At 34.4% G+C, this 12,252-nt stretch overlaps 1 protein-coding gene across 1 annotated transcript in view; it reads right to left on the reverse strand.

Annotated features, from left to right (window-relative positions):
- Positions 1–12,252, reverse strand: part of LOC120627140 (suppressor of lurcher protein 1-like) — a 100,441-nt gene that overhangs the window by 23,352 nt on the left and 64,837 nt on the right. The window contains exons 5-8 of the mRNA XM_039895007.1: positions 7,707–7,936; positions 6,645–6,801; positions 2,057–2,116; positions 232–320 (exon numbers count right to left, since the gene is read on the reverse strand). Of these exons, the coding sequence (XP_039750941.1) occupies positions 232–320; positions 2,057–2,116; positions 6,645–6,801; positions 7,707–7,936 (536 nt within the window). The remainder of the gene's footprint in view (positions 1–231; positions 321–2,056; positions 2,117–6,644; positions 6,802–7,706; positions 7,937–12,252) is intronic.

Below are 12,252 nucleotides of genomic sequence, written 5' to 3' on the forward strand. Positions count from 1 at the left end.
AATTCAATTAAACTTTGCTTTTTAAAAGTGTTAGTTTAAATACCGATATATTCAAATATATAAATTAAATTGTATTGTAGTTGTTAAAATAATTATCGAGGAATGTCCCCAAAAATAATACATACATTTGTACATACCTAATGCAAAAAAAAATAGGAAAATACTAAAAGATAATAAAAAAAAAAAAAAAAAAATATATAGACTTTTCTGTAGATATTCCGATTTTCTCACCTACAATTTCATTGCAGAGCATTGCAATAACAGGAGCCGTGGAGATTCGTCCATCGAAAACCTTTATTATATCCAGCCTGTTAAGGCAACTGTAACAAGAAAAAAATCATGTCAATAAAAAACTTCTGCAACGTCCCCTAGGCACCTATAACCTTAAACTTAACAAAACAAAGTCAACATGATTATCACGTATTCTTGTGGCCGTAAAACATTATCTAAGAACCTCCTTATGATAATATGCACTAACGATAAAGCCGACTTTTGTACCTTTCACCAGGTAAGTATATGGAGGCAATCGTCGGTAAAAAACTATTTTTTGGTTTTAATTCTTTTCTTTTTTTTTATTCCACTACAAGTTAGCCCTTGTCTGAAATCTCACCTGGTGGTAAGTGATGATGCAATCTAATATGGTAGCGGGCTAACCTTTTAGGGAGTATGGTAGTGTCCACGCGACATCGCACCGGGACACTAAATAGCTTCACGGCACGACTTTATGGATAGGGTGATAACAAGCCACGGCCAAAGCTTCCCACTAGTACCAGGCTAGTGAAAATTCAGAAATTATAAATTCCCAAATTGGCCACCTTTTGCCCAATTGTACGGGGAATCGAACCCGGGACCTAAAAACTTAAATTCAACGCTCTCGCGCAATTCCGCCGTTGTTCTCACCGTTGCGCCAGGTAGGTCGTCAAAGATTACCGCAAGTAATTTGTTTAGTCAGCCAGAATGACACTATTAATAGACTATATCATCGTTCACGTTTAATATTTTCGGTAGCGCTTGTGAAAAGGACACTCTTGCATTAAAAGTACTCACTTTAATAATACACTGTAAAAACGTATGAAACTGATCAGTCCACCTCTACATCTAAATTCTCTTTTAAACAAATTTCGTAGCACTGGTTTGGAAATTGAGCGATATGACGTGAGGTTGCTTGGATGATAATTTCTGCTCGAAAACCTTTCTTACCATCATCTTACAATCACTGCAGCCAAGCCCTAGTAAAGGGCTTACATCGTCGATTTAAATAAAACAAAGCAATCTTTGATTCACATCGTCTTGTGTATAAGAAAATAATGTTACATTTTGTCCTCCGATCTTCCGATCGACAAAGAAAATGTAAGCGTAAGGATTTTCAGTGAAATGTAAATATGGTAATGCGGGGAGTGTTGAATATGATCACGCAAGAGTGCAAAATAAACAGTATTTTCACTGTCTAAAGAAACAATATAGATAGTAACGATAAAGGAGAACGACGACCTCTCTGGCGTAGCGGTAAGCGATGTGGTTTTAGGTGGTAGGTCCCGGGGTACCATCCCCAGCAGGGTCATTTTTGGGAATTTATTATGTCTGCATTTATACTCCTACTCTGTCTTTGGCTTTGGGTAGTTCCCACCCTACTGACAAAAACGTGCCCCGTAGCGATTTGCGTTCCGACACGATATCGCGTAGAACCCAATTAGTTGTATGGGTTTAATATAAATGCTATACCCCAACAGGTTAGCCAGTTACCATATTAGACTACACTCTGCCTGGTTAGGTTATTGCAGTCAGGAGCTTACCTGTGATGGAATAAAAAAAACAAGATAATGTCGGAAAAGTCTTTGTTGATAGGATAACTAACCACGGCAGAAAATTTTAAAAAATCAGACCAGAGACAATTTAGAAATTATAAATGCAAAAAGTTTACCTACCGGAGATCAAACCCGTGTCCATCTACGATACTACGATAAGACAACAGTGCGCCACTGCGCCAACGAGGTTGCCAAAGCCGTACCGTTTAATCATAAAAGAAAGTAACGTTATATTATTACGAAAATATTACCTTTCATCACCCTTCTGCAAGTAGGCTTCTTCAAACACTAATTTGATCCTTTCGTGTTTTCTGTAACAAAAGAATATGATTTATATAAAATGGATTCCTAAAATCTAAGCCATTTTATCTAAAATCTTGTCAATAGGCAATTGAAAAGGTTTCGCTTTAATAATAATAGAAATAACGTTCTAAATGTCTATCAAACATTAATTTAGATAATTTTGCTTAGTTTCAGAAGCCTTGGTAAGCCAATTACTATGGCCTATCTAGATTAAACAGGGTTATTAGAATAATCATTTCATTCCTCTTCTATTTATAATACTCTACCAAAGTGCTTAGTATGTCAGCTAGCTTGAATTTGAACATGTTGATATACCGGAAAAATGGACCTAGTTTTACTGAAATACTTGAAAAGAGCAAGTACTACCTTTTATTCTACGACAAATACGTTGAATAGGTGATGACAGTTTATTTGGCAGAAAGCGCTTGACTAAGAAGGTATTATTTTAAAAGCAGCAGAAGAATGTTTGTATGGAATCAGAAATTGGTCGACAACGAAGTCAGGTGCTTATTGTTTTATGAACCACCTTGTCACAGTTGCAAATGCTAATAATTACATATTTCGCGCAACAAAAATAGTACATTCCAACACAAGTGTGGAAAGTATATCATTTCTTCACGAGTTCTGGTTCCGGTTCCGGCGCGGATCAACAATACTGACGAGTAAAAATGTCAATTTTCACGTGCATTTGACGATATTTTTAAATATATTTGCGAAAAGGAAAACAACGAATGGAAATCATTGAAAACATAGTAATCCTTGGACAACAATGTATATTTATTAATTTAATTCTTGTATTATATTTATATTTGATTAAGAATAGTAATTTCGTACAAAAAAATGTGCAGATAACTTTCATGTATTTGAATGTTTTATGCAAGCCAAAAAGCACTAGTGTGGAACAGAATAACTTTCCGCACGCTAAACACACATGGAAAAGTAACATTTGCTGAGCAAATTATTATAGCATAAAAATATCAGTTGCTAAATGTAGAATAAACTAATGAAGTTAGTCTAAATTTCAAATGGTAAGTTCAGAAACAAAATTTAGTTTACAATTTGTATTGCCTGATGAATCCAATTTAGCAACGGCGTATAATTCTGCCCAAATGTTATGAAATAGTAAATGAGAGTTTCGCTGTGTCTATTTACATAAATAAGCTGAAATCCGTTGAATGTATGGATAATTATCATTGGAAATTTTAATTGCAAAAATGTTAAAAACACAAACAATTTTAACTCACTAATAAAATTAACAAGTATTTTTTTTTTTCGTTTGTATGGAGTTACGGGAGCTAATGAACTGATTAAAAATAATTATAAATAAAAAGCTCCGACACCCCGGGGTAAAAATATGCTTTACAATTTGCATGACATTAATATTACTTCCTTAGCTATCCTTAAATATTTTACTGTAGGAAGAAGGAGATAAAATATCCACGCACTTAAAACTTCATTCAAGTTACATAACTGCCGTACTCGAGGTTTATTGCGCAATGTGTCAAAATGTGCTATTGCAAATGGAATGAAATTACTATTGCGACGTATTTTGTTACGTTTAATGGAGTGATTTTAATTTAACTCAAATCACGCCGATTATTGACTTTATCATTGTAATTGTCTCAGTAAGTGTAGTAGTTAGAGCGTTCGATTATAGATATCAAAGTATTTCTACCAATTAATTCTCATTACGAGCCCATTGTTGGAAACTGGTGTAATCCACCCCAGTGCCTAAGCGAGTTGCTGATTATTACCAAATACTACATTGACAGTCGCTTAAAAATAGATGAGTAAGCGTATCTTAATTTCCGCAGCAGCCAGAAGAAATTGGCTTATTTTTGTTAAACAGAGACTATTTCTTAGCACACCCGATGATGCCAATAAGGTGATAAAGATACTAATATTATAGGTGTTGCTGCCAAACACTTTACCTCTCCCACCTAAAGAGGAGCAATGCCAATACCAAGCAATGGGACGTTAAAGTATTTAATAATCGGTTAACCCCAACTCCAGTATACAAAATCAAATAATACTAAATAAATAATAAACCATTTCATTTTTTTATAAAAACAAATTCACATTCTATTTACAAATACAAATTACCAACGAGTCATTATATATTTTAGTATCAATAATAAAAGAATTGCTGACGAGCCTAAGATATTCAACCAAATCCATGTCGGAAAAATACTGACGTTCCTTCTCAAAGCAAGAATTTTATATGAAAAAACAAACATAGGTGAAGTGCTTATATTCCAGGATTACTCTAGTCCAGAGATTGGCTGAAATTAACGTAGACATAAAACCAGAATACTAAATTTAGCGTCTGTTATACGCGGTTTATAATAATTAAGCACGCCTGATGCATCCAATTTAGCTACGGGGCATAATTCTAACCAAATGTTATGAATGTGTAAATTAATGTGCGCCTCGCTGCGTTTATTTTAAATACACACCTATGGAAGCTACAGAAATTCGCATGTTCTTTGAAATATTAATTGGAAAAATTTAATTTAAACATTAAAGTGTTATTCTTTGTAAACAAAATATTAAATTTGTTTGCAGGTATATAATTAAAGAAGTGTCCATCTTGCACATTTTAGATGAATAAAAATACAATCATTAAAAGTCGAAAATTGAATGGCGCGCATTTTTTAAAAGAAGAACGTCTTAAGTATGTAACAAAAGTTGCACTCAAAAATATCCCACCATGAATCCCACAATGATGAAGGTTTTATGTCAATTACTATATCAAAGACAATTTCATGCTTTAACCGAGCGAATATAAGGGATATTTGCACGGTTGAATGTAGCCGTGCTATTTTATTTCTATAGTTTTTTAGGCCAGTTCAATTTAAATACAGTTAAGGAATCATTAAAAAACGGAGGTAGTGGTTATTATTAAACTCTTTATTTGTATACCACAACATTTAAAATATAACAAAAACAGAAACATCGGAAGAAGTAGTAATACAAAAGGCGGCCTTATCGCTTAATAGCGATCTCTGCCAGGCAACCTTAGAATTAGGAAAAAAAAGAAGAGGAGAATAGACTGCTGGTGGTACAAATATTAAAATACATACATGCAAATAACTACATGCTAATACATAAACTAGTGTGCACAAATAGATAAAAAGTAAATAATATAATAAATAAATAAATAAATATAAAAATAAACTAATATATATAATAACAACACTTACATAATTAAATACTTTAACATACAATAAATGAGTAAGTACATATATACATACTATTAAAAGTCGTTAACAATATAATGGGCCTTAACTGCTCTTTTAAATATCGCCAGTGATTTGGATCGTCGTATGCTCAATGGAAGCGCATTCCACAATTCCACAGCTCGTACGCTAAACGAACGCTTATAAAATTTTGTCCTATGATAAGGCATACACAGCGTCAGCGCACGGCACGATCTTACACCAGATTGCTCACCAAGAAAAGTGAACTTCTCTTTTAAATACGAGGGAGTATTTAGATGAAATAACACACAGTACAGAAGAGAAAGTACATGCATATCCCGGCGACGACGAATAGGAAGCCACTTGAGTTTTTGTCGAAATTCGGAAACATGGTCATATTTGCGAAGGCCAAATATGAACCGAATAGCAAGATTTTGAAGACGCTCAAGTTTATTAAGCTGATCCTCGGTCGGATTAAGAAAGCTTGCATCCGCATAATCGAGAATAGATAGAAAGAGAGAATGTGCTAGCATAACTTTGGTCGGAATTGGAAGAAATGATTGCAGCCTTCGCAACGAGCTCATCGCCACAAACACTTTCTGACTCAGCTCTTTGACATGCACTGTCCATGACAATTCCCGGTCGAGGTATACACCAAGATCTTTAACAGAGTCACAAAAAGGAATAGCGATGCCATTATAAATAACAGAAGGAATGCTCAGCCAATCAACCCTCGCGATCATTCCTGAGCTACCAATAACGATAGCTTTTGATTTTGCAGGATTGACCTTTAGCCCATATTGCCTGCTCCACTCAGAAATTGCAGCCATATAATTATTTATAGCTGCAACAGCAGAACCAAGATTTTGAAGGGTAGATGAGCGATATATTTGGATATCATCTGCATACATGTGATAGAGAGAAGAGATGTTTTGAGTAATAGAGTTAATAAAAATAGAAAAAAGTAAAGGAGATAACACGCCACCCTGAGGTACCCCAGCCGCAACATCACACCAAGACGAAAAGGACTCGTCAATCTGAATGCGCTGTCGACGGCCATTGAGGTAACTCCGAAACCAGTCTATTACTGATGGAGATATGTTAATAGAGCGCAAAGTTAGTGGTTGCCAGTGACTGCGATTTTTTTTTTATATTTTCTATTAGATTTGGAAATTTTCCCGCTAATTAGGAATGCTTAACCTCTATAAAACAGATCGCAGCCAATTTCAGACAAATTTTCTTCAAGATCAATTCATCTGTGTAAACAATCTACGCTAGTGCTAGGAAAAGTCTTGTAATACTCTAATAGTCGTAAGTCGAAAATAAAAATACTTACCTTGCGTTAAAAAGATAATTGCACCGTACTTTGTTAGGGTAGCTTGAAGGGTATCGAGGGCTGTAGAGTCTACCATGAGTGGGCCTGTCCGTCTGTGAGGAGAACACGTAGTCACACTGTGCGTCAGTGGCCTTCACGCCGTCAGTTTCGAAGTTACCTTGGAAATTACGTAAAATCATTATCTTTAGTTACGTAAAATCAATATCATCCCATTACCGGCCGTTACAGGGTTTCATGCCAGAATGAGAATGGTACATGCAGTCGTCCACGCTGGCCAAGTGCGGATTGGTAGACTTCACATGCCTTGGTGAAAGTAATGGAGAACTCTCAGACATACAGGTATAATTAATAATTATTCTAAGAATACACACATCACCATTTAGTCCCAAAGTAAGCGTAGCTTGTGTTATATACTAAAATAAAAAAAATTATGAATAATAAACATAAAAACTAATAATATTATACAGATAAAAACCCAGATACTAAAGACATTCATGTTCGTCACATCAACATTTTCCAGTTGTGGTACTCGAACCCACAGGCTTGGACTCAAAAAGCAGGATCGCTGCCCACAGCGCCAATCGGCCGTATCCTCACGATGTTGCCTTCACCCTAGGAACAAGTTAGAGGTGCGTGCCGGAAATCAAAGTCGATTCTTGGCAAGGAAGTCCTAACTACTAAGCTATCACAGCTTTACGCGCTTTGATATGGATATTATATAACTCCCCGTTCCGGTAGAATTTGGTAATGGTAATTTATCAATGTTTTTACGTACTTTGTGTACGTAAAAATATTGATAAAGAATAATATAAAATTTAAAAAAAAAATCAAGTTAAGCTAAAAAAAACAAATTAAGTTCATTATTTTCCGAGTTTTGCGTGCACAATCACCAAAATTATCTATAACATTAAATTTACAATATAATGATATATGTTAATGTACAAACGATTGAAGATATGAATTAAAAGTAAAGTCAGTGTTGTTTTAGCCTTACTTGCGCTTTCAAAACAAAGTTTCTACATTCATTAGTGTATAACACAAAGTTATATTAAAAGTACTTACGCCTATCTATAAACCTGTATGTCCCGATAAAACCAGACGCGTTGGACGGCTTCTCGCCACTTTTCAACTCCAGCACCATCACAGGCCCGTGAGAGTACAGTGCTGGAGGCGCATCAGCCCTGTTCCCACATAGTATCTTCGACCAGGAGGAGTATTCGTTGATGCCGGGCGGTCCTGGACCGTGGACACCATCTTCGTAGTAGACTTTGAGATAGTCACCCCGTGTGCAACTGTAAATAAATAAATATACTACGACGAAACACACGTCGCCATCTAGCCCCAAAGTAAGTGTAGCTTTTGTTATTGGTGCTAAGATGACTGATGAATATTAAAAATAATATACATAAATACTTATAATATACAGATAAATACCCAGACACTAAAAAAAACATTCATGTTCATCACACAAATATTTTCCAGTTGTGGGAATCGAACCCACGGCCTTGGACTCAGAAAGCAGGGTCACTGACCACTACGCCAATCGGCTGTCAAACTAAACAAACTGAGTGATTCGTTTAAAATCCATGACTGGAATGCCTTTTAACACTTTAATTTTAGAGTGTACTTGTCTACGAACGACAGCTTCCAGCGGCCGTACACATACGCTCTGAAAGTCATTGCAGTAGAACTCTTTTTCTTCTTGTTAAGAGACTGAATAACTAATGAAAAAAAAAGAGAAAACATTAAATCTGGTTATTGACGCCGCTGTGATAATTTATCAAGTAGACCTACGTCAAATTAGCGTTAGCGACAACCTGTCATTTTATACGAGTATGTACAGCCGAACGTCATAATTTCACTATTTCCTCATTCACCATCTATAAGAGAGAGGATACTTGGATGCCCAGTTCCTTTGGGATATGAATAATTGCATATATGCACAGTAAAAGTAATTTGATTTTTCCTCCATGTTTGGAGGAATTTATTATTTGGTCTCTTTATTTGCACACTAAAAGTTAGAAAAGAAACAACACAGAGAGAAGCAGTATACAAAAGGCGGCCTTATCGTTTAACAATCGATGTGATAACCGAGAAGACGGATTTATTTTGTTGCACTCTCAGTCACTCACAAATATAGGATTAGGATTTTATCTTATTATTTTATTTATTTTAAATACATTATAGTTATGTACATTAATACAATTTACATAACATGCTGCATTGTCTCATTATGGCTGCAATGACAAAAATGTAAGATTGGGAATAAAAAAATAAATAAATAATATGCTGCATTGTCGCATTAGGATAAATTTTGCCTTAGGATAAAATAAATAAATAACAGACTGTTGCTTGTGCATAATTAAAAGAAATACATACGAATAACTAAATACTTATACTATAGTTGTATATTTTTATTTATTAAGATCACTAGCAACATGCATATTACTAACGTTTTAAAATAACTACACGTTTTAAAATATAGCACACACACAAAAACATGGACTGATATGCATGTCAATTACAAGTACACACAGCATTGACAAAGCGTCATGTAAACATATATAGTATAGTTGTTATATATTATATATATGTTATTTATAGTTAAACTTTAAGGAAATATCAAATTTAAAACTTAGATGAGTTTTTTCAGTTTCAAGGCATATCAATAAAAATTTAAATGCATGAAATTAACCATGTCCAACGTTTCGCAAAAGAGAAATGGTAGACAAATACCGAAAACGTGCCAGCTAGTCCTTTTTAAAATCCAAAATAGGTGTATGGAGTGTGCCAGCACTTTATAGCAAATTATAGTCACACAAGAAGCGAGGGCCTAGCTTTGTGTTGCGAGTTTTTGCGACTTTTATTGCTCAGAAACAGCGGTATCTGTATTCGGGGTAGTTTAATAAAGTGTTCTTTGTCTGGACTTAATTTAATGGTGTACGGAATTTGTAAGTGAATTTTTGTTAGCCCATTTTAAATGTGAACGTTTATGCTTTGTAGTGGAATAATGTTAATTCCTTACCACGAATTCTCACTAGGCCAGCGTTGTGGACGACCTAAACCATTCCCATTGCTGGACGGTTATGGGTTGGTGTTGATGATCCTTAACCCATAAACGTCCCACTGTTGGGAACAGGTTTACGTTCCCATAGGAGAGCGGGATTTAGAGCTTAAGTTCACCGAACTGTACCAATGCGGGTCGTCGGGCTAGCATCAAATGTGTGTGTCTATGGTTTCTAAGTAGCTCTCTCTTATTAAACTCTTATGATGATTATCTTTTTTTATCGGTTAGCTTATAGGAAGGCAAAAATGACTTGTACAAGTAGGCAAAGGCTTAAACAAGGAGAGAGATATAGCACTTTTTATTACGAACATATTACCAAAGTAGGTGAAATGGGATTGGAAAATTATATAAAAGTCGAAGGTAAGTTTTGGGTACAGGCATTCGTTAAGGATTTACTAAAGCCCAAAGGATAAAGAGGATAAAACGGAAGTCTATATACGAGTATATAATGCAAGTTGGTTCTTAAGTATATATTTCATTATATCCACACCTTAAAGGGTGGTTGGTGATGGTAGATGAGACCTTGTACAGTAATCCTTTAACTTTGAACTTTACAGAATTTAATTACTTCAGATGTTGGTGTTGGACATATTGGAGACCAGCTATTGACCTCATTATTTTCCGCGTTTAACACGGTTTTTGGAAAATCCCATGAGAACGGGTAGTTTCCTGGGAAAAAAGAAGCCAATGTTACTTTCCGGCCTTTCAACTAACTCGATGCCAAAAATCAAGTTGGTTGGTTGCTTAGTTATGGCGTAAAGGACGGACTGACAAACAAAAAAACAAAGACACCTTCACATTTATTATATTAAAAGATTTTGTAAAAAAGGTTGAAGTATTAGCTATCGTGAACTTTTGCGATTAGATTAAAATAATTATTGGTCTTCGTTCGTTTTCTGGTATGTAACCGTATAAACTTAGGTCCAGCCCGTATAAGACACCGTTTTAACTATCCCCTGTAATAAACATTAAAGCCACACAGTGCTTCCGTTCGCAAAGTTTAGTTTAACCAATCAGATTACTGAAATATTGCCGGTTAGCGGGAATGCCTGTGTCCATTTGTTTGATATTTAAAGCAAACACTTTATAATAATTTTTGTAAAGGCGAACGTAAACTACTTTCGATTACCGTTGCGTACAATTTAATCATATGTGTGGTAACATACAGCTTGTGTTATGGGTACTAAAATTACTGATGAATATTTTTATGAATAATATACATAAATGCTTTAATATATACACTGAAAAACATTCATGTTCATCACACAATCATTTTCCAGTAGTGGCTATCGAACTCTCAGCTTTGGGCTCAGAGAGCAGGGTCGCTGGGAAAATTAAATGAACAATGAATATTTGAGATTTTATTCAGGCTTTAAATGAAAACAACTTACTCCGAAGAATACTACGAAGAACATTTCCTACACTACTTTTATTTAATCCTTTCAAAGTGAATCTTAGAGCACCGAAAGCCCTTAAGGATTTATAAAGTGTGGGGTCAAAAGTGACGACGGTAATAAAGTCTCTTGCCGTCATACACTTTCTGGGAGTAAGTTTTCATCTTTTAAACATAGCTTATCTTTGGAGTGTAGCAATCTTTAGGTATATTTATTGCAATGTATTTTACCATGTCATATAAAAATAAGTTAGATTTTTTGGTAAGCTATTGAAGTTACTTTAATTTAGGTTCAATTTGTGCCGGGATCTATTTTAAAAATTGTTTCGTTAAAAGCTATACAATACGTGTACTTTAAAATAAAATAATCGAGTTATCCCTCTATCTTTTACACTATCAAATATAACAGTATGAATGAATGAATGATAATTCTATTTATTTTTTTATTAAAGGAACACCAACATATATTTTGTTTGTAATCAGTGTGACTTGCCACTTATATGTGTGCACAGCATTTACTACAAAATAATATTAATACTACAAACTATAATAAAAATACAAAGAGTTAAACAATAGTCATCTTACAATAAGAAAAACTAAAAAATAAAAAATTAAAACTAAAAATTACAATCCAAAAGTGCAGTTCGGATTTCTATTATAATTCTATTCTATATGATGGTAATTTTATACTTGCATTTTAAAATTTTGACATAACTGTACATTGAACACTTTTGTTGAATTATTATTAAAGTAGTTTTATAACAAAGGTGGATAGGTTTGCAATCGTACCTAAGTTGTATGTAATAGCCGAATGAAACCACATGAAGTATATCGTCTCTCTCAAATTCATATCGGTTTTTAAATGACAGAGCTCTGAGCTAACAAACTTAAAAAAAGAATCGAATTGGGAACCTCCTCCTTTTTTGTAAGTTGTTTTTAGCAATAAAATTACCTTGAATGTGGAGGTGTTCATAATTTTAAAATGATGTTGGCCACATTATCGTAGTAATTTTTTTTCCCCCGCGCCTTTCCTTTACACCGAAGAAGTTAGTTAAATATTTTAATTGCAGTATCACACTCATACTTTTATTATTCATGTAAAAACTTAAAATTATGAAAAAGAGCGAACCACTTGTAATTATTTTCCT

Source organism: Pararge aegeria, chromosome 10, assembly GCF_905163445.1.
Source record: "Pararge aegeria chromosome 10, ilParAegt1.1, whole genome shotgun sequence".
In the NCBI taxonomy this organism is placed as follows: domain Eukaryota; kingdom Metazoa; phylum Arthropoda; class Insecta; order Lepidoptera; family Nymphalidae; genus Pararge; species Pararge aegeria.